The sequence below is a fragment of the Macaca fascicularis genome, chromosome 14 (assembly GCF_037993035.2).
Source record: "Macaca fascicularis isolate 582-1 chromosome 14, T2T-MFA8v1.1".
NCBI classification, from domain to species: domain Eukaryota; kingdom Metazoa; phylum Chordata; class Mammalia; order Primates; family Cercopithecidae; genus Macaca; species Macaca fascicularis.
Genome location: NC_088388.1, coordinates 132,568,994 through 132,592,182, shown reverse-complemented (window position 1 = coordinate 132,592,182; position 23,189 = coordinate 132,568,994). Strand labels below are relative to the sequence as shown.

Below are 23,189 nucleotides of genomic sequence, written 5' to 3'. Positions count from 1 at the left end.
GATGGTCGGAGAGCCTTAGAATTGTATTTTTGTTTTACAGCCTGTGGTATGATGTTGAAAAGAAGTCAAAAGAGTAGACTTCCTTGTCTTTTTTCTTTACTTAGGGGGAAAGCTTTTGGTCTTCACCACTGAGTACGATGTGAGTTTTTTAGGATGACTTTCATCAACATGAGGAAGTTTTCTTCTATTTCAAGCTTGCTGAGTTTTTATCATGGAAAGGTGTTGGAATTTGCAAATACGTTCTCTGCATCTATTTTGAGATGATTGTGTTCTGTTACCGTGGTGTAATTTACATTGATTGATTTTTCATAGGTTGACGACATTTCATTCCTGGGATAAATCCCAAGCATGGTTGTATCTTGCTGGATTTGGTTTGCTGGTATTTTGTTGAGAATTTTGGTGTCATATTCATAAGGAATATTGGTTGTTGTATTAAGCCGTTTTTGCATTACTATAAAGAAATACGTGGCCAGGCGTGGTGGCTCATGCTTGTAATCCCAGCACTTTGGGAGGCCAAGGTGGGTGGATTACTTGAGGTCAGGAGTTCGAGACCAGACTGGCCAACATGGTGAAACCCCATCTCTACTAAAAATACAAAAATTAGCTGAGCATGGTGGCAAGTGCCTGTAATCCCAGCTACTTAGGAGACTGAGGTAGGAGAATCACTTGAACCCGGGAAGTAGAGGTTGCAGTGAGCCAATATTGTGCCACTGCACTCCAGCCTGGGCAGCAGAGTGAGACTCTCTCAAAAAAAAAAAAAAAAAGATGTGAGACTGGGTAATGTATCAGAAAAGAGATTTAATTGGCTCATGGTTCTGCAGGCTGTACAGGAAGTATAGCACTGGCACCTGTTTCTCGGGAGGCCTTAGGAAGCTTAGAATCATGGCAGAAGGCCAAAAGGGAACAGGCATTTCACATGGTGGGAGCAGGAGGAAGAGGGAGAGTCAGGGGAAAGGTGACACACACTTTTAAATGATTAGATCTCACAAGAACTCACTCAGTATTGCTGTCATGAAGACAGCACCAAGCTGTGAGGGATCTGCCCCAGTGGTCCAAACACCCCCTACTAGGCCCCACCTCCAGCAATAGGTGTTACAATTCAACATGAGTTTTGGGCGGGGCAAATACTCAAACGTTATCAGTTGTTTTCTTGAGATGTTTTGGTTTTGCTGTCAGGGTAGTACTGGCCTAAGATGAGCTAGGAAGTGTATTCTTTTCTATTTTTTGAAAGAGTTCATGAAGGATTGTTGTTCGTTTTTGCTTTAACGTTTGTTAGAATTCTCCAGTAAAAGTGTCTGATCATTAGGGGTGTGTGTGTATGTGTGAAGTTTTTTTGATTACTAATTTAGTTTCTTTTTTTTTTTCTTTTTCTTTCTTTCTTTTTTTTTTGAGACGGAGTTTCGCCCTTGTCCAGGCTGGAGTGCAGTGGCACAGTCTTGGCTCACTGCAACCTCAACCTCCTAGCTCAAGCACATCTCCTGCCTCAGCCTCCCGAGTAGCTGGGATTACAGGCACCCACCCCGACGCCCAGCAAATTTTTTTGTATTTTTTGTAGAGATGAGGTTTCACCATGTTGGTCAAGCTGGTCTTGAACTCCTGACCTCAGGTGATCCACCCACCTTGGCCTCCCAAAGTGCTGGCATTACAGGCATGAGCCACTGCGCCCTGCCACTAATTTAGTTTCTTTACTTGTTACAGGTATATTCAGATTTTCTATTTCTGTTTGAGTCAGTTTCTATAGTTTGTGCCTTTCTAGAAATTTGTTTATTTCATGTAGGCTACTTAATTTGTTGGCATAAAATTGTTCATAGTATTCCTTTGTAATCCTTTTTATTTATGTAAGGCTAATAATAGTAATGTCCCTCCTGTCTTGATTTTAGCAATTTCAATTTTCTTTCTTATTTTCTTCCCCAGTCTAGCTAAAGGTGTATTAGTTTTGTGGATCTTATTAAGGAACTACTTTTAGTTTCATTGATTTTTCTCTATTGTTTTCCATCTTTTATTTTTTAAGCTGCCTTCTTATATATAAGCAGTTCCCAAAGTGTGTTTTGGGAACCCTCAGGGGTCCTTGAAGTAAAAATGAATGCAGTGTTCATTTGCTTCCCACACTCTGATTTTCTCACGAATGTGTATTGGAGTTTTCCAGTGGTTCCATGACTTACCAAATTGCAACAGATTGCAGGTAGAAACAGAGATGAGAATCCTGTTAATTATAAGCCAGATGAGAGATAAGCTAGCTTATATTGAGCCAGACATTTTGAAGTTTGCAATACTCTAAAGCAATGCCATTCTTTTTTTTAAATGGGGTCTTGCTGTGTTGCCCAGGCTGGACTTGAACTCCTGGGCTCAGGTGATCCTCTGATCTCAGTCTTCCCAGTAGCTGGGATTATAGGTACGTTCCACCACATCCAGCCTTTTCACTATATTTTGTTTATTTGTTTTGGAAAATATAGTTATTTTTTATGAAAAAGTACTAACAGTAACATGTCTTGCTATTTTAAAAGGAATTAGTAAATATTTTTACAATTCTCAGTTTAAATTGATTCGTATTAAAAAATACAATCTCTTTAGGGTTCTCAGTAATTTTTAAGAATATAAAGAAGCCTCAAGGCTGGGCGTGGTAGCTCACTACCATAATTTCACTGCTTTGGGAGGCTGAGGTGGGAGGATCACTTGAGGCTAAGAGTTCGAGACCAGCCTGATCAACACAGCACAATCCTGTCTCCGCAAAAAAATTAAAAAAAAAAAAAATTAGTCTAGCATGGTGGCTCATGCCTGTAGTCCTAGCTACTTGGGAGGCTGAGGAGAGAGGATTACTTGAGCCCAGAAGTTTGAGATTGCAGTGAGCTCTGATGGTACCACTGCACACCACCCTGGGCGACAGAATGGGACCCCCGTCTCTTATAAGAAAATGCCTTCAAGTCATACATTTTAAAGCTACTGTTATATATTACCTCATCAAATCTTTAAAATAATCCTAAGGGTTAGAAACTCCGATTTGTAGCTAAACAAAATGGAAGAGATAAATTCAGAATTTTAGAGGTAGGGGCCAAGATTTAAAACCAAGTTTTTAATATTCCAAAGTTTATATGCATTACAGTGAATACCTAATTATCCATATTTTCTTCTTTTTCCACACTCTAATTTCTTAAGATTTAAAACAAGCTAGTGAGTCTTTAAGAGGAGTGTATTTTCTGGGTATTGTGTGGTGAAATGTTAGCTGCTGTATGACTTTTCTCCAGCTGTGATGACCCTTTGGTATTCCCTCTACAGAAAGATGTGTTATGGCAATGCTGAGAAAGAGAATCAGGGATGAGAAGACCAACGTTAGGAAGTCTGCGCTGCAGGTGCGAGTTTTCTCTGCACATTTTTTTTTTTTTTAGCACTAAAAACTTGGAAATGCAAAGGGATATTTTTTAAACTCCTAGACCATATTCATTATTTAATTTGCTTTTCACTGAACTGTTAGTTGACCCTGATCCCGTTATATGTGAATCATAGATGAACTGGAAGATTATTAAGCTTTCCTACAGGGTTTCTGATTTTTTTAAGAACCACAAATTTATATCCTTAATTTGTTTAGAATAGGGATTCTTAACCTAGGGACCACGGGTGGATTTTAATAGGTTCATAAAATTGTAAGTATTTGTTTATATAAAATTTGTTTTTCTTTGAGAGAGGCCTTAGCAAATTGGATTCTGAAAAATGGGACGTTGTGAGGAGGAAGGTTGGATCCATGACCCCAAAATGTTAAGAACCACAAACTTAAAGGAAGTGTTCCTTTGTTAACAATTTATCTTTCTGAGTTGATTCTATGCAGTCATCACTTCGTGTTGCATATATGCCTTCTAGGTATTAGTGAGTATTTTGAAGCACTGTGATGTCTCGGGCATGAAGGAAGACCTGTCGATTCTGCAGGACCAGTGTCGGGACCCTGCGGTGTCTGTCCGGAAGCAGGCCCTCCAGTCTCTTACTGAACTCCTTATGGTGAGAGGCAGGACATTAGATATGTCATGCATGGTATTTTACATTAAAAGTAATTCCATGCAATAATTACCTGCTGCTAAATGTTAAGTTGACCTTTAAAAACTCTTAAGTCCACTGTAGAACTGTACAACATAAGGGAGGAGGTATCTTTGAATTATGTATGATAGACTGTGCTTCCTATTAAACATAATTAGGAACTAATGCTAGCAAATGCCAATTGTTAGCCCTTTCTTCACTTTTTTTTTTATTTTTTTTGAGGCAGAGTCCAGCTCTGTTTCTCAGGCTGGAGTGCAGTGGCGCAATCTTGGCTCACTGCAACCTCCGCCTCTCGGGTTGAAGCAGCACTCCTGCCTCAGCCTCCTGAATAGCTGGGACTACAGACAGGTGCTGCCATGCCTGGCTAATTTTTGTATTTTCAGTAGAGACAGGGTTTCACTCTGTTGGCCAGGCTGGTCTCGAACTCCTGACCTCAGGTGACCCGCCTGCCTTGGCCTCTCAAAGTGCTGGGATTACAGGCATGAGTGACTGCACCCAACCCTTTTCTTCGCTTTAAATCTCACACAGAAAAATAAAATTTTAAGTTGATTTGGTTAAGCTGGAGGCCTAGACTAAATTTAGTCAATTAGGGCATAGATGGATGATACTGCCAGAAGAGCAGACTCACAAGTACTATATTTAATTTACTCTTGTCAGCTAGGTAGCATTTTAGTCGAATTTTAAAAGCATGTTTATTTCTTTATTTCATGGTAGAAGGCATTAAGCAACGAATATTTTGACTTTTTCTGTCAGTGTGTGTTCTAATTGCTCTTTGGGATATTTATTATTTGTTCTTGATTTTTAATGACCAAAAAAGTACTGATTTATTTCTACTAGTAAAATAGTGACTTTAATGTATAAGTTTAAAATTTTGGTTGGCACTGATTTACATTAAGCTGGCTTTGCTTTTGTATATTTTTTTAATTTTTTTTCACTTGGTAGTCTATTTGCAGTTGAATGTGTGATTATTTTTAACATGTCAAAATGTTGATCACAACTTCCCTGACTTGTATTTAGACCTTCTTATGTCATAATCTTTCACTTCTAAGGCTCAGCCTAGATGCGTGCAGATCCAGACAGCCTGGCTGTGGGGGTTGGTCCCGGTGGTGATGGACTGTGAGAGCACTGTGCAGGAGAAGGCCCTGGAGTGCCTGGACCAGCTGCTGCTGCAGAACATCCGGCATCACAGTCATTTTCACTCTGAGGACGACAGCCAGGTCCTCGCCTGGGCACTTCTTACTCTCCTCACCACGGAAAGCCAGGAACTGAGGTAGGTTAACTGTATGACCTGTGTTCCCTGTAGAAGAAGACTGTAAGACTTTGTATTAATAAATTTCTCCTACTGGTCCTTGAAAAATCAGCTTTCCAGATTACTTAGTGTATGTGAAGATTCAATATTGGTCTCTTTTTCCTTGACTCACTTCAAATCTCTTAGATATTTTTATCGACTGTATGTTTGTGACACCTTTTTGGTCACTTCCTGTGCATCCGTCTGACACTTTCCAGTGTCATATTGGTATCTTAATATGTAATAGACAACACTGATGGAAATACATATTAATATCACGTTTCCCCAATGCTGGTTATCATGAAGGATGACTTCCTAGCTCTTGCAAGTTAAACTGTTTTTAACACCTTATTGGATTAATTGACTTAACTAACGCTGCAGGCTTTCTCCTCTTTGATAACATTTATTGAACATACACTGTACAGTGAATATTGTGTTTAGGAGTTAGGACCTATGATGGAGGAGTCATCTTGCAGTAGAAAGAGAATAGATTTAGTATCAAAAGATACCATTCTACGGCCTTGGCAAAAATCACTTTCTCTGAGCCTTAGTTTCCTGATTTGTAAGAGGCAGCCGTTGTACTCCAGGATCTCTTCATATCTCTTTAGGTATTACAACTTTATGCCTGAAAAAGTGTGTTCATTCAGTAAAGGTTTTCTCAGTACAGGTTGAGCATCTGAAATCCAAAAATCTAAAATCCAAACAATGTCAGCATGATGCCACAAGTGGAAAATCTCACACCTGACCTCATGAGATAGGTCACAGTCAAAATGCAGGCTCACAACATACAGCCTGTTCAGCATCCCCAAGTGAAAAATAAAATCACCTTCAGGCTGTGCATATAATGTGTATACGAGACTTTGGTCTCATCCCCAAGATATCTTTCTAAGTATATGCAAATATTCCGAAATCCAAAACACTTCTGGTCCCAAGCATTTCAGATAAGTGATACTCAACTTGTATCTACTCCATGCTTTGCTGAGATTTCTAGAAGGGAGAGATTTAGCCAATAATAGAGTCTACTGCTTTTGCACTTTCCTTAGAGATACCTCCTTATACATGCTCAGTGTATTAATTCATGTTAACTTAATGAAAAGTAGTAGTCATTCTTTGCAGAAAAGCAGGAGAGGCCTTCTACAGCTCCTGAGAAGCTGTTGGGAGGTTTTAAAATTTATTTTTCTTTATAAAAATTTTTTATTGAAGTATAGCATGTCTTGAAAAGTACACAAACCATAAGGTCAGTAAATATCACAAGGAAAGTATACCTGTGTAACCACCATGCAATCTCTGTTTATCATTGTAGGTGATAGCCACTTCTGCCCAAGTTGCCTAACACTTGAAAAAGAGTGGCCCAGAACTCATGTGCTGCACATTTTCTGAAATTACTCTTGACTTCTGATTTCATGGCAACTCTTCTTATTTTCCAGTGTTGCTTAAAATTTTGTCTTCTTTTTGGTATTCGTTTATTTCAGAGGTCTTTAAGGAGACATTAAAACAAACAAACAAACATGGGCTCATTATGAAACCTGGAATCAGGTTGTGGATGGAATGCTTAAGGAGATTATAAAATGAGTAAGAAAAAATGCAAGCTTAGAAGAGGAACCTTGCAGAAGATGTGCATTGAAGGCTTCAACAGAGAAAGATAGCCATGTCAAAAAGACTTAAAAAGTATGAAGAGGTAGAGGAACAACTATGAGAAAATGATTCAAATGGAAACAGGGAGTGAGGATTTCAAGCAAAACAAGTAGTCGACAATTCTGAATGTCTCAAAAACATTTCAAAAAAAAGTCTCAGAAAAACATTTCAAAACTCGTTCACATAATTCACATCAAGTTTAAATCTTACACCCAGCCAGATTATTCAACATACAGGGTAAAATAAAGCCATACTGAGACTAGCGGAAAACCAAGGGTGTTTATCACCACTACCCCTTCACTAAAGGGCCATCTATGGAGGATGTACTTGAGGCCAGGCTATAATCCCAGCACTCTGGGAGGCTGAGGCGGGAGAACTGCTTAAGGCCAGGAGTTTGAGATCATCCCTGGCAATGTAGTGAGACCTTGTCTCTACAAAAAAAGAAAAAAAAATAGCCATTTGTGGTGGTGCACGCCTGTAGTCCCAACTACTTGGGAGGCTGTGGTGGGAGGATCCCTTCAGCCCAGGAGGTGGAGGCTGCAATGAGCTGTAATTGCACCACTGCACTCCAGCCTGGGTGACAGAGCAAGACCTTGTCTCAAAAAAATAAAAAGAATGTACCTCAGAAGGATGGAAACTGAATTCAGAAGGGAGGAATGGCATATGAGAAGGAAAGGTTGCTAAGAAATTGATAAACACATAGATAAATCTAAATTAAGCATAGCCATTGCAAATCAGTAACAACAATGATACGAGGATGAGTAACTGGGATGACTGAAAGCCAGGTGAAGCTAAAATATAAAATAGTATGTAGGATGAGCTGGAGGGTGCATTTACTTGCATTTCTAGCATTGGATAGGAGACTAGAGATGCTCATTAGCATTAAACTCGAGTCAACACTGCAGACAACCAGGGATAGTCGTATGTAACTTCTGAGCCAGCAGAACAGAAGTAACACTGAAGAAAGTTCAGTGCAAGAAAAGGCAGAACAGAAGTGAGGTTAAAAAATGAGAAGGAAATAAAAAGCATGGTATATTGAAATCATAAAATAAAGGGGTAAATTAATCCAATAGGTCAGTAATCTCTATAAATGTCTATGACTTACACTTAACAGTTAGTGGAAAAAATCTTTGGATATAAAAACCAAAATCCAACTACATACTGTTTATAAGATCCACACCTAAAATAAAATTACCAGAAATGGTGAAAGTAAGAAAAAGGTTACTAGAAAAATAATGCAAAAAGAAGGCTGTATCAGATAGAACAGAATTTAAAATAGAGTCAAATAGAATTTAATTAAAATGTCATCAGTTGTAAAGAAAGTTACTCATAAAGGAATTATACCTGGAAGAGGTATGTGTTCCTGAAGAATACGTATAAAATCCCATGCCCAACAGAAGCACATATTTCTAAGTTTATGTGAACCATTTATAAAAATTGATTATGTACTATTTCATAGAGTCAGTCTTAAATATCAACAATTCTATATTAACAGGATAATGTTCTCTGAGCATTATATAATGTAAAGGAAAACCTCAAAAAAGAGTATTTGAAGAATTAAAAAAGATACTTCTAAATAACTCCAAGGTCAAAGACCAGTGAATTGTAAGATTTTTGGAACAATACGTGCCAAAACTGGTAGAATGCATTTAATGAAATACGTAGGAGGAAATATGTAATGTTATGTGTATTAGAAAAGGAAAGGACTGAAAACTGATGAGCTAAAGGTTCAATTTAAGAAGTTGCAAAAAGTCATTGAATAAACTTGAGGAAAAGAAATGCTAAAATTAAGACTGGAAATTTAAAAACTAGGAAGGAAAAACTGAGTCTTCGGAAAGTCTAATGGAAAAGATAAACTTCTGCCGAGATATGACAAGAAAAAAAGGTACAAATAAATAATATTAATGATGAAATGGGTGATAACTACAGATGTCTTATTCAGTAGTATACATTCAAAAACAGACTGTTCAGAATGTGTTAGTATTTTTTAAAGGGCACAGTTCTGTATAGGCATTTTTTAGTCTGAAGTTTTAATTGATACAGCTCTTTGTATTAATTTGCTAGGGCCACCATAACAAAACACCACAGAGCAGGTGGCTTGAATAACAGAAATTTATTTTCTCACAGTTCTGGAGGGTAGAAATTTGAGATCAAGGTGCCAGGAGAGTGGATTTCTCCTGAGGCCTCCCTCCTTGGCTGTGTTCTCACACATATCCCTGGTGTCTCATTCTGTGTCGACATTTCTTCTTACAAGGACACCCTTTGTGTCTGGAATTTATTCCTTTTGGTGGGTTCTTGGTCTCGCTAACTTCAAGAATAAAGCCGCGGACCTTCGCGGTGAGTGTTACAGCTCTTAATGATGGTGTGTTCTGAGTTTGTTCCTTCAGATGTTCAGATGTGCCTGGAGTTTCTTCCTTTTGGTGGGTTCGTGGTCTCGCTGACTTCAGGAGTGAGGCCGCAGACCTTCGCAGTGAGTGTTACAGCTCTTAAAGGTGGCACGTCCAGAGTTGTTTGTTCCTCCTGGTGGGTTTGTGATCTCACTAACTTCAGGAATGGAGCTGCATACCCTCGTGTTGAGTGTTACAGCTAATAAAGGCAGTGCAGACCCAAAGAGTGAGCAGCAGCAAGATTGTGAAGAGCGAAAGAACCAAGCTTCCACAGCATGGAAGGTGACCCAAGCAGGTTGCTGCTGCTGGCTCGGGTGGCCAGCTTTTATTCCCTTATTTGGCCCCGCCTATGTCCTGCTGATTGGTCCATTTTACAGAGCGCTGATTGCTCCATTTTACAGAGTGCTGACTGGTGCATTTACAGTCCTTTAGCTAGACACAGCATGCCGATTGGTGTGTTTACAGTCCTTTAGCTAGACACAGAGTGCTGATTGGTGCATTTTTACAGAGTGCTGATTAGTGCATTTACAATCCTTTAGACACAGCATGCTGATCGGTATGTTTTTACAGAGTGCTGATTGGTGCGTTTACAATCCTTTAGCTAGACAGAGTGCTGATTGGTGCGTTTTTACAGAGTGCTGATGGGTGCATTTATAATCCTTTAGCTAGACACAGAGCGCTGATTGGTACATTTTTACAGAGTGCTGATTGGTGCATTTACAATCCTTTAGCTAGATGCAGAGCACTGATTGGTACATTTTTACAGAGTGCTGATCAGTGCATTTACAATCCTTTAGCTAGACACAGAGTGCTGATTGGTACGTTTCCAATCCTCTAGCTAGACAGAAAAGTTCTCCAAGTCCCCACTTGATCCAGGAAGCTGGCTTCTTCTCTCACGTTAAACTTGGGTTAGGGCCCACCCTCACAGCCACATTTTAACTTCATCACCTCTGTGAAGGCCCTATAGGAGGGAATGGTAGAGGTGATGAAAGCTGAGCCTGAGGTTTGGAGGAATTGGAAGAGGAAATAGTTGATTCAATTGAACAAACATATTTTGAGGACTTCATTTTCCAGGACTGGTTCTAAGTGCTGGAGATTCACAGAATAGTTCAGTGTACTTCCTCTACTCCAGTTGGTCTGGTGAAATAGACAAAAGCAAGTCACAATTTTAGTGGAAATGGAGCTACAGGAGAACAGAGGAAAGGCACATGGCATTTTGGTGATTATTTCTTCCTCTTTTTCCTCTTCCTGTCCTTCTTCTTTCTTCTTCTAGCTTAGGCTGGCTTCCCAGAAGTACTGGCATGGGCAGAATATTTGCGAATGTGTGGGAATTAAGCGGCCAGAATAGTGAGGGTTACCAGGAAGGACATAGTTATGCGAAAGCTCAGGCCGGAAGGCTCTACCAAATCTCAGGAAAATGCCTTGATCAATAGGTGTGGAGAGCAGAGGTCAGGCAGGTTGAGGATGGAGGGTGTGCTGGAGATGGAAGCCCAGCTTTGACTTGGAATGCTTTATCACATCTCAGTTAGGAGCTCTTGGTAATGCATGAGGTCACCCAGAGTTAGGTTGGAGATAAGAGGACTAAGAATAGAGCTTTTCAAATCAGCAATTAGTTATTAGAAGACAGGAATTAGTTAAAGGAGGTGAAAAGAGATCCAGCTGGTGGACCACAGTCTCAGTGCAAAAGGAGTAGTCAGTAACCTCTGATGGAGGCCATGGAGATGGGCCTGAAGCATGGCCGTTGGTTTTGGTACTAAGATTAGAGGTTAGTGTGTTGGGTCACAGTCCGCCCAGGTGGGGAATGGCTGTGGCCCTCAGCTGGGCTGGGAGGCTGGGTGGGAGTGGAGGGCTGGGAGTTGTCAAAGAGGAGCCAAGTTTGAGATTTCTACAAGTTTTCTGAACTCTGCAAGTTCAGATAATTTTTTCCCCATTCTGTTGGCTACATATAATAAACATTACTTAATATTTTATATAATTATTTTAAAATAAATTTTAAAATATTTGTTCATTGCTTATATCTTGTGGTATTTGGACATAAGTCAGACATAAATCATGTTGTAAGCTAACTGTAGTAAGATTCGACATCTGTGGATGGATTTTTAATAGCTGATATATTAACAAAACTTCATTTATATGCATATGCTTATTATGGTATATAGATGTGTTTATTTTGTTATAGTTACCTTGTTCTGTATGCTCTGAGAATTTCCCTTTTAAAAACAATTTAATGAGGAATTCCCGATGTGTGTGTGTGTGTGTGTGTATGTGTATATGTTTTCCCAGAAGTCTTAAGAAAAATTAATCAAGGGAAGAGGTGTATTTTTCTCTTCATTTAAATATATATATGGCATTGTCTCATGAGTCATATGATCCCATTCAGTGACATGGGAAGAAGTAAAATAAGAGATAGTTCTAAAACAACGGTGACGGCCAGGCACAGTGGCTCACAACTATAATCTCAGTACTTTGGAAGGCCAAGACAGGAGGATGGCTTAAGCCCAGAAGTTCAAGACCAGTCTAGGCAACATAGCGAGACCCTGTCTCGAAAGAAAGAGAGATAGAGAGAAAAGAAAGAGAGAAAGAGAAGAAAGAAAGAGGGAAAGAAAGAGGGAAAAAGATTAGCCAGGTATGATGACCATGCCTGTAGTCTCAGCTACTCTGGAGGCTGAGGGAAGAGGATTGATTGAACCTAGGAAGTGGAAGCTACACAGAGAGCTGTGATCATACTACTGTGATCCAGCCTGGGTGACAGAATGTGACCCTGTCTCAAAAAATACTAGTATAACACAAGCACTTTAGTACATCAGAAGCACTGTTTTTGTTTTGAAAAGGTTTGAAATATCTATTTCTGAGTGGTATTAAGTTATTGCATATTTTAGCTCATTCAATATCATGTTTAATTGTTAGGTTGTCATTTACAATCCTTCCATTGAAAAAAGGACAATGTTACTAATTTTTGTCACTATAACTGTGTGAGCTCTGAATGTATCTGTAACTGACCCCATGCAGTTATGTAGAAATTTTGGAGGAGAGGAGTCTCAAATGAATCGTGAAATTTTATTCTTTGCTTTAAGAAATATTTTATGAGGGGAAAAATGAATATAACTGATTATAGAATAATAAAAATTTAAAAGATACCTAGTTTGATATCAGACATGCCACTAATTAGGAAAATCTGTGAAAGTTTCATGTGCCACATGAGTCCTGGAGCAGAAGTTGATACCCTTTCAGTGAGGCGCTGATCTGAATTGTGTTGTATATTTACAGTTGCAATTCTGCTTTTCTATCTTTTTTTTTTTTTTTCTAGCCGATATTTAAATAAGGCTTTTCATATCTGGTCCAAGAAAGAAAAATTCTCATCCACTTTTGTAAACAATATAATATCTCACACTGGCACGGAACATTCGGCACCTGCCTGGATGCTGCTTTCCAAGATTGCTGGCTCCTCACCCAGGCTGGACTACAGCAGAATAATACAGTCCTGGGAGAAAATCAGCAGGTTTGTATCTTCTGATTTGACCACTAATGACACTGAAGAGTCTTAGAAACAAAGCCCAAGGCTTAAGGAAGTGGGCCTTTTTCATAGCTGTTCATATACAGAGACCTTCTGTTTAAAACCTGGTATAAAAACAAGCATGAAAAAATAAGAATCATGTTTAACCCATTTCCCCTTTGTCCAAGTACAGTAAGTGTCTTGATGTTCCCACAGCTTGACTCCTAAGCCGTGCTACCTATCCTGCTTCCTCCAGTGTTAATAATCCAGAAGAAAGGCCTTTGTTGGCAGCAGTGTTTAACTTGCTTCTCCCTTGATAATTTCTCCTGCCCTTTCTCTAGTCAGCAGAATCCCAATTCAAACACCTTAGGACATATTCTGTGTGTGATTGGGCATATTGCAAAGCATCTTCCTAAGAGCACCCGGGACAAAGTGACTGGTGAGTGTGTTGGAGAATCTTACTTGAAAATGCATTGCTGTTCATTTCAGGGGTGTGTGTGTGTGTGTACCTGAATATATTTAAGCAGTTGAACTTCGGGGGTTTTGACTTCCTTCATAGATGCTGTCAAGCGTAAGCTGAGTGGATTTCAGTGGTCTCTAGAGGTGATCAGTTCAGCTGTGGACGCTTTGCAGAGGCTTTGTAGAGCATCTGCAGAGACACCAGCAGAGGAGCAGGTATGGCTAGACTTTCCCTGATACGTTTCTGACTTCTTTGTGCTTAGGGTGTTACTGTATGTGTTTTGAAGTTTGAGGAGCATGTTCTGTAAATAAGAGGACATGTAAGGATGTCCCCAGCAGCTATTGCCGCGACAAGGCAAGGTTTACATAACTGGCAATTGACATTCCCCAAGAAGATTGAGCTGCTGAAGAGAAATGGTTCCCGTAGATGGTCACCACCTTGATCGCAGGGACAGGTGTCTTTAGGTAGGCACTCCTGTTGACTGTCTGTCATTTCCTGGTGAGAATTCTGCAAGGTTATCTTTCTCCCCCTCCACTCTCATTCCAAGAACATTTATAGGCAATTTTCCACTTAAGCAGGAAGTTCCCTCCATAACAGTTTTCTGACCTTTTGATAAATCATAATCTTGGACATGCCTGTCCTGTTACGATGAGGTTACACTACTCAAACATCTCTTGTTGGTATCATGTCCCCAAAGTTGGCTACAGCCCGCAGCTAATGTTTATATGCATAAACACAAATCCAAATCAGCGATTTATATGAGGCAGAGAGTTACTTTGACTCCTTAAAAGGTATGCATACCAGTAACTCTGAAGAAATCATTTTATTACCATATATTTATTCTGTTTTTATCAGGAGATACACTCTTAGTACCAATCCTAACGAAAAAATTTAGAGCTGGGGTTATTAATAATGGCTACAGAAAACAAAAATTAAATAATTGCTGGAATATATTTAAGTTTTCCAGAATAAAAGAAAATGATGGCTTCAGCTGATCTCTCCAACTACCTTCCTGTGCTTCCTTTTCTTGACCAAGTTCATAAAAGAAAACCCTTCCTTAAGATGTTACATTTTCTACTTCTAACAGATCAATTAAAACAATGATTGTAACTTTTTTGCTTGGGACTTAAGACTGTTGACCTATTTCTTATGAAATGGTGTCTGGTGTTTTTCTGGTGTCTATCTTTAGGCTCTTTTATTGGTGAAAGAGATACTTGCATTCTTTGATTTTTCTAACCCTTTTTCTCAAGACCCAAGAAATTATATGAAAAACTTTTATTTTTGTTTTTGAGATGGAGTCTTGCTCTGTCCCCCAGGCTGGAGTACAGCGGCGCAATCTCAGCTTACCGCAACTTCCGCCTCCTGGGTTCGAGCAAGTCTTGTGCCTCAGCCTCCTGAGTAGCTGAGATTACAGGCACATGCCATCAGGTCCAGCTAATTTTTGTATTTTTAGTAGAGACAGGGTTTTGCCATGCTGGCCAGACTGGTCTCAAACTCCTGATCTCAAGTGATCGCCTGCTTCAGCCTCCCAAAGTGCTAGGATTACAGGCATGGTAAGACTGAGGAAAGAGTGATCAGGGAGGAATTTACGTAACGGACTATGAAACTGCAAGTCTTCCAGGCTCAGTGGTACACAACTTACTACCAGCAGAGCTGGGACTAGAACTAAGGCCTCTGACTTTTTCCTAATTTTCTTTTCACCAGCACTGGTTGGAAAAAGAATCATGTGTACAGCGCGCAGTCAGGGCCTAGGAAGTCATCTGCCGCTTGCTGCCGGCCCAGGGCCATTAGGACGGTGGTTACATTGTCATGAGAGCCTATGAGGAAGGCAAGGAACTGTCTTCAGGTTAGACACTGAGAGCTGGAAACAGGTGGGGTTACTACTGCGTTAGCAAAGACTGCCACGGTTTTCATCTGCCGACACGGCCTCACGGCTTTCATCTGCCGACACAACCTCACGGTTTTAATCTGCCGACACAGCCTCACTTGGTGGTTGACAGAGGAGCAAGGCCCTGAGATTTTCTGGAATGTTAGGATATTTTCAATCCATGTGACCCACTTGTTTCCTCTAAACACATTTCTCCTTTTCTTTGTAAGTGAATATCATTTATTTTACTGAGAGCAACAGATTACCCAAAGATATAGCTCAGCAGCAGTATATATGAAAGGACTGTTGTCTTTGGGCATTTGTGTTATGTGTTTTGTGGCTGTCATTAAAAAACTGATGAGATCTTGGACTGTATTAGTGGAAATAGTGTCTAGAACAAGAGGAGCAGTGGTCCTGTGTCCTGGCTAAATCTAAGTTGACACATTCTATAATTCAGTATCAGTGACAAATTTACAGAGAAGTGTTGATGAAATTGAATATAACTAGAGGAGAGCAGCTAAATAAGGGCATCACAAAGCAAGTTATGTAAGGAACTGCAGAAGGGCCTGGAGTCTTTAGCATGGAGAGGGGAAGGGTTGGGGACGGTAGGCTGCCTAGCTAAATTCAAATTTATGAAGGACTTTCAAATAAAAGAATTGGATTTATTTGGTATTCCCAGACAACCTATCTGGACCAATGAATGGAAATTATACATTTTGGTGCACTGAAGAGAAAACTTACTGAGGTCTGCCTAAAATGGAGGGCTTATCCCAGAGCATGTCCCTTGTTATTAGAGGTATTCAGGAGAAGCTGGACAAGAACTTGGAACACGCTGCCATGTGGAGAGAATGCCAGGATTGGGTGGCCTTGTCGGCTTTCCCAGATTCTGTGATACCGAAACTTACCAGTCATACTACCCAGGTTCTGGCCTCATCGGGATCAAGCATAAGAATTGCAGAAACTCTGTGGGCCAATGTTGTGGTCCAGGTTGTGCAAGCTGTTAAAATTTTAAGTGTAATAGTTATTTTAAAAGTAATAAAGGCAATAGTTTCAAGACACATTAGGGCAAGTCAGGCTAAAAGCATTGCTCATAGTGCCAGGCTGTGGACTGCTAGGCACTGGATAATGGTTAACACAGGTCCCTTCCTAAGGCACTGCAGAGGAGTAGGGTGGGTGTATGCACATCAGCAGATAATTTCAGCATAATGTAATCATTCCTAAAATAAAAATCGGCATCGGGTAACATGGAAGCAAGGGGATGGAAGCACTTAGCTCAACCTAGGTGTTTTGGAATGGTTTCCCACAGAAAATGAGGTCCAAGAATTCTAGAATGCGGTTGGGAGCTCTCTCTTCCTTCGCATAGAGGAACAGTCCGATGTGCACTAGAGGTGACCCCTTGAAGTTATTGTAATCAGTAAGAGACACGGAAAACTTGTTCCTAATGAATAAATTTCAGAAGAATAGCAACTCTTTATTTTATGTCTTTAAAAAATGTTTATCACAGTAGTTAATTCATCATCTGTATATGCCAGCAAAACTACAACTTATTTCTGTATTTTTGGAGGAGCACTACTATTATAGATCTCTTATAAATTACTGCTTGGGGTCATTGTAAATATTTGGCCTTTTGGTCTTATAGGGCAAATGTAGAAAGAAAGATGATATATACACTGTTGTTTATAAATTCCACTTAGCCAGAACTCATGGCTAGGTTTCTAAATGCATGTCGTTGTGGTTTTGGACAACTTGTGGGAAAGAGGAAGGATAGAAAGCACCCCTACAGCCTATCCATTTGAAGATCAGTCTCTTCTGAGAACATGGTGTTTCATGGGTCGTCTGGGAGATGTGCGGGGCCCTTCAGAGATGACTTTTGACTTGCCGTAGGAATTGCTGAAGCAGGTGTGTGGGGATGTCCTCTCCACCTGTGAGCACCGCCTCTCCAGCATCGTTCTGAAGGAGAACGGAACAGGGAATATGGACGAAGACCTGTTGGTAAGTGACTGCTTTTCCTAAACATTCTTTACGCTTCCATTTTATCAGTGAGGTTTTGTTAAAGATGACTTTGTAATGTACACTTTAAATGCTTTTAACAAAAGGGCTGTCTTGGCCTAGAGCTTACTCTCTCTTTTTAGAAGATATTTTTAAATTGATAACCTATTCATTTGTTTCTTATATACTTATTATCGGGGGGAAACTCAATGGTATATATACTTCATCTAGTTCAATCTTACGAGAAGCCTGATTTCAGTAGGGAAAACACAGTGTGTGTTGTAAGGTTGGTATAGTCAAGCTTAGAAATATAAGGTAAGAAATAATGTGAGTATACTCTTTTCAGTTTGTGTGTTTGCTTTTTAAAAAATTTAACATGTCTTCTGAGCAGTTTGAAACAGCAGACAGTAGAACTGGGGAATAGTGCTGAGCAATTGCAAAGTAATGACTGAAATAAAGATTTGACAATTCAAAACACAGATGACCTTGGAGCCCCAAGATTGTTTTCCACGGCACCCCTGCTTTAGAAACTGTAAACAGTGCAAGAGATTCCTGTGAGCCAGGACGGGACAGTTGGCTGATTTCAGTGGCTGACTGGGGACAAGATGTATGGCAGTAATTCTGGTTCCAACATCTGACTCTGTCCAGTAAAGGAAATAATGAGATGCTTTTTGATGCCATTCAATACAGGTCATCATTTAACCAAAACTGGCCGGTTTTCTCATATATTTAAATTAGCAGAGCACATCTTTTCTGTGTTCAGTTTCTACTTGTTAGCCTAGCTCTCCTAATTCCCAGTGATCACAGACCAAGTTTAGATTTGTTACAAGTGAAGACCATTGCGCCTGAGGCACTACTGTGCCCGTGTTCAGTAATAAAAAGCCTCACCGTGGGAACCTGGATGCTTAGGTAAGAGGGCCAGGGAGTGTAGCACAGGCCTGGCCCAGGGTTTCCAGAGGGTCTTGCTCTTCTCATTCCTGCCCACACTAAGAAAGATGCTTACTATGGTTAGTGAGTCCTGTCTCCACCCCCCTCCCCCACATTTTTTTCAACTGTTAACCGTGTCATCAAAATCTACTCTTCAGTCAAAATATATATGAAGAGGTTTTTCCCTATATACATAGTTTCATTCTCGCTTCTTTAAATAGAATTTAAATATTTTTTAATGAAGAGATAACGATATTTCAAGATTCTTTTAAACTCATATACTTTGTTATTGGCTTTCTTACCCTAGTATAAGCTTTTATTTGACATTTTACTATTCAGCATCATCCCTCCATTTGGGGCTTAAATTAAAAAAGAACAATGTTACTTAGTTGTTAAACTGAATGTTACGAATAAAGGCAGCGTGGCAGCCGTGAGTAGGTTTTGGATGGGGTCTACATGGAAAAATAATCTGGAGGGCAACTTGAAAATATGTTTCAGAATGTAAAATAGCTTAATACACTCTTTACCCTGGATTTTACTTCTGAGGAAAGAGAACAGTATCTAAGGATACACAGGTGTTCACCAGAGCTGATCGAAACATTAGCAAAGCGAAACAGCGTCAGTGTTCATTAATGCTGAAGTAGTGCAGTAAGTTATGATGACAGTCCTGGTTTTAAAATGGCATGCTTATGTAGTCATTAGGCCGGGCGCGGTGGCTCAAGCCTGTAATCCCAGCACTGTGGGAGGCCGAGACGGGCGGATCATGAGGTCAGGAGATCGAGGCCATCCTGGCTAACACGGTGAAACCCCGTCTCTACTAAAAAATACAAAAAACTAGCCGGGCGAGGTGGCGGCGCCTGTAGTCCCAGCTACTCGGGAGGCTGAGGCAGGAGAATGGCGTAAACCCGGGAGGCGGAGCTTGCATTGAGCTGAGATCCGGCCACTGCACTCCAGCCCGGGCGACAGAGCCAGACTCCGTCTCAAAAAAAAAAAAAAAAAAAAGATATATGTCATATATGTTGACATGAAATGATGCCTAATATTCAAAGTAATCATTGCAGACTTCAAATTACTATAATTGATAAGTGTGTAAGAAAAGTAAACATAAAGCCATGTGACTATAGAAATACTTTGAAAAAGTTATACACGAAAACAATGGTGTCTCTGGGTGGTGGGATTATAGGTAGGCGATTCTGTATCCCAGTTTACCCGAGATAACCCTGGTGTACACCTATTTTTCACAATATAATTATTAATAGCACCCCCTTTTACTTGCAGATTTGTCTAGATTTAGGTGATAAAATTATATGGTTGTCCTAATTTTGGATGAGTTTCATTACATAGTGACTAAGTTTTTACAACAGCCATGTATTTTTATAAAACAAAAAAATAGTAACACTGTTTTAAATTTGGGGGATAAAGGAAATACTCCATTGACATGTCCTTAATCTAGCTAGAGTTCACTTTTCTTTTGCCTTATTTTTACTGTAAAACCAATTATTTTTGTAGGTGAAGTACATTTTTACATTAGGGGATATAGCCCAGCTGTGTCCAGCCAGGGTGGAGAAGCGCATCTTCCTTCTGATTCAGTCCGTCCTGGCTTCGTCTGCTGATGCTGACCATTGTAAGGCATTTGAAATCATACTCTGTACCCTGCATGCCGGTTCAAGGTTCTGTCAGTGACTTTCTCTTCCTTCCTTGCAGTACCATCATCTCAAGGCAGCAGTGATGCCCCAGCATCTCAGCCACCCTCCCAGGTCAGAGGTTCTGTCATGCCCTCTGTGATTAGAGCACATGCTATCATTACCTTAGGTAAGAAAAACGTGGGGGAATAGGGCTTGACATCAAGTTCTGTGTGTAGCTGTTGTCTTAAGTAAGCGCAGCCATGGGAATGTGTCAGGGGCTGCCGAGCCTGTCTGTGTCTGCTCTCGGCCCATATGGTTCCTAGAGGTGACTCTGATCTGAGTGCTGGGCTCTGCCTAACCACGTGCTGGTCCTGAGAGCCCTCAGGCTGACAGCGCCCCAAGACGGTAAGACTCAGGCACTCTCTAGAGGGTCTAGAGGAAGCTTTTGTTTTCTAGTACGATTATGTTAATTTATTACAATTATCCCTGCTTCTGTAATTTTTTCCAATACCTTCACTTGACTTTAATACTCCTGTAATTTTTTTATACTCATAATGCAGCACCACGAAGTCTGTTAATCAAGACCTGCCGGATGCTGCACTGAGTTCTGGAAACGAAGAAATAAATTTTCCATAAAAGGAAATGGTTTATTTAATACTTTCCAGAACTGGGCAGATGACTATTTACATATTTCTCCATGAACTCAAACTATTTTTAATCTTGAAAACACTGACCTCTATGCTGGGAATTTTTTTTTCCCTTTAGTGTGAGTGTATATTTTATGCTACATAAGTTATTAATTTTTTTGTAATATTAATTTTCAAATACCTAAGAATTGCAAGACATTTCCCAGGCACAAAAGAAACCTACAAACAAAACTCAGCAGGCTTTTCAACTGTGAACAAGAAAGAAAGGGGACATGCATTCTTTCCTATTTACCTAGTTCAGATTTCAAATTCAGCATGGGGTATTTAGCATCTGTAGAGGATATGTATAATCAGGAGTAAAATGTTTCATCTCTCAGGCTTTGCTGATCATTCTCCAGGTAAGTGGATAACTGCGAAATTCAAATGTTGACTTTAAAAGGAAGATGATTTTATTAGTGTAAAGGAACATCCCGTAATATATAACTCCTGGGGGAGTTTATTTCTCCTTAAGGTATTTTTATTAGAATATTCAAGATGGGTCTGTCTGCCTTTCGTTTTTTGTTGTTTGTGGTTGTGGGCATGATGTTTTAACTTTGATTAAATAGAAGCCATTAGCAAGATGTATCTGGAGAAAATTCAGGAATGGAATTAGGATTTAGAATACAGTTGAGACATCTTCCTGTCTTCTGTGCCAGGTAAGCTGTGCTTACAGCACGAGGATCTGGCAAAGAAGAGCATCCCAGCCCTGGTGCGAGAGCTCGAGGTGTGTGAGGATGTGGCTGTCCGCAACAACGTCATCATTGTGATGTGCGATCTTTGCATTCGCTACACCATCATGGTGGACAAGTATATTCCCAACATCTCCATGTGTCTGAAGGATTCTGACCCATTCATCCGGAAGCAGACACTCATCTTGCTTACCAATCTCTTGCAGGTGCGTAGGAGGGTTCAGCCTGTCCTTTCCCCTCCACCATGGCTTCTGGTTTAAGGGAATATTTGAGTAGCATAGGAAATGTGCTTGCTTTGTAGTAGAATCCAAAAACAGTTGTCTCATCTCTGGTCTGGAGTATTGCTCTTCTGATGTTCAGCACAACCTCTTATAAACAGTGTTACTTGTGAATGTTCATTTTGGGACTTTGTTCAGACATCCTGTCAAGCAGTGTGAAGTTTCATTTTGAAAATAAGTACCATGTAGAGAAAAGCACATTCAGTGGACAGGTAGTTCTAGTTTGAATTCTGTTATTCTTTTTTAACTTGGACAAGTCCACATTTCTGAGATCTAACTTCTTCCTTCGTAAAATGGGGATCATGGTGTTTGCGCTGGGCTCTGCGAGTCTGGTGGGGTGTTCCCGGGTGCAGAAGAACGTAGTGAACTATAGAGCTCTTCAGAGCATTAGATATTTTTATACACTTTGAGAGTCTGTGTTTGGCCTATAATGGGGAGAACATAATAGTTGATTTTTGAAGGGAAGGCCTTTCACTTAGGTTGTATGTCTGCCCTGGTATGTTCTGTATGCTCATCTTTTCATATATTACGAACTGTATTATATATAGAGGGTGGCACCATCCCTCTAATGCCACGTGCTTTGAGTCATTTTTCTCCTGTGGTAGAAAGGTGACATTCCGTGCATATACTTCTCCGCACTACATTCCGACGGTTTGGAAGCGTGTGCCTGTGCACTGAGCCAGTGTGCCGGGGACAGACCGCGTGGTGGGGGGAGTGTGGCTGGGAACAGTGAGGCTTGCCCATGATGACACACTCTGAAACATGCTGGCTTTTCTCTGTACAGGAGGAATTTGTGAAATGGAAGGGCTCCCTGTTCTTTCGATTTGTCAGCACTCTGATAGATTCACACCCAGACATTGCCAGGTAAATCTTTTCCTCACGTTAGACAACTGAACAGTTTACCTCATTTCTGATGTATGCTGGATTTCTTTTTTTTTTCCAGATTGGTTTAGAGTTAAGTAGGATTTAGTGAGCTTTTGGTGGGTGCCAGAAAAATTAACAGGTTTTTAAGATACTAAGCAATATAACAAACCTTTATTTTGCACACAAGTTTAAAAGAAAATGGTTAGATTCATCATTGGATCATCTCAGCACTGACTGCACTTGCTGACAGTTTGCTGTTCCTGAAGGAGCATGAAGAATATCATATGCTTGTTGTATTACACTGTATAGAGGAGCAGTCACTAGAAATTCACTGTTAATTTCTAGGCAAAAAAAAGTTAATTTTGATAAAGAGCTGAGACTTTTAAGTGCAGAAATTTTAAGGAAGAAACTAGGAATTAAGATGAAATTGCAGTGTGGAATCAAGTGTACAGATGACAAGACTCCTTGGAAATGGGCAGTTCTTCAGACTTGTATAGCGTGGGGGAGTGACTTTGGCAATTATTAATTTCTATCATTGCATCATTTTTTTAAAGATTTATTTTCAAGGGGCTGAGAAATGGCCTGATAGATTTTGCTACCTTAGAGTTTGTTGTAACTAATTCTTTTTAAAGCAAGTCTGCAATTGGAAAGTAGAATGTTGGATGTCACAGCAAAAGCCCCACCGTGGGGAAGAGTTCTTTATAGAGCTCATTAACTATAAATGGCTGGTAACAGTGGGTCCCTCTGGATCTAAATATAGCTACCAATAATTTAGTCTGAGTTCCGTGGAAGTTTCTGCTCAGTTTTCTTCAGGTGTAATTTTCCAAGGAAGGGGAACATTTCACAGAACAAAAGCAAAAAGTTAAGGCTGTCACCTTTTTTTTAGATAGCTTCGCACACCCTCTTACCTTTACAACGTGTCCACTATACTGACTCTGAGGGCTTTCTACACAGTGCATGGCCCAGGAGAAGGTGTAA

The 23,189-nt window shown here is 40.1% G+C and overlaps 1 protein-coding gene across 9 annotated transcripts in view; it reads left to right on the top strand.

Annotated features, from left to right (window-relative positions):
- NCAPD3 (non-SMC condensin II complex subunit D3) overlaps positions 1-23,189 on the top strand; it is a 69,966-nt gene that overhangs the window by 27,181 nt on the left and 19,596 nt on the right. For 6 of the 9 annotated variants that reach the window (XR_012423941.1, XM_065529268.2, XM_045370737.3 and 3 more), the window contains 11 exons: positions 3,274-3,347; positions 3,853-3,987; positions 5,073-5,293; positions 12,641-12,832; positions 13,168-13,265; positions 13,386-13,501; positions 17,038-17,145; positions 19,579-19,693; positions 19,774-19,881; positions 21,037-21,275; positions 22,132-22,211. Coding sequence is in view for 7 of the 9 variants with exons in the window: in XM_065529268.2 (XP_065385340.1) it covers positions 3,274-3,347; positions 3,853-3,987; positions 5,073-5,293; positions 12,641-12,832; positions 13,168-13,265; positions 13,386-13,501; positions 17,038-17,145; positions 19,579-19,693; positions 19,774-19,881; positions 21,037-21,275; positions 22,132-22,211 (1,486 nt within the window). In the remaining 2 variants the exon portion in view is untranslated. Of the gene's footprint in view, positions 1-3,273; positions 3,348-3,852; positions 3,988-5,072; positions 5,294-9,475; positions 9,629-10,418; positions 10,553-12,640; positions 12,833-13,167; positions 13,266-13,385; positions 13,502-17,037; positions 17,146-19,578; positions 19,694-19,773; positions 19,882-21,036; positions 21,276-22,131; positions 22,212-23,189 lie in introns of those variants that run through there. The other 3 variants (XR_012423942.1, XM_074015673.1, XM_074015674.1) reach the window with 3 other exon arrangements.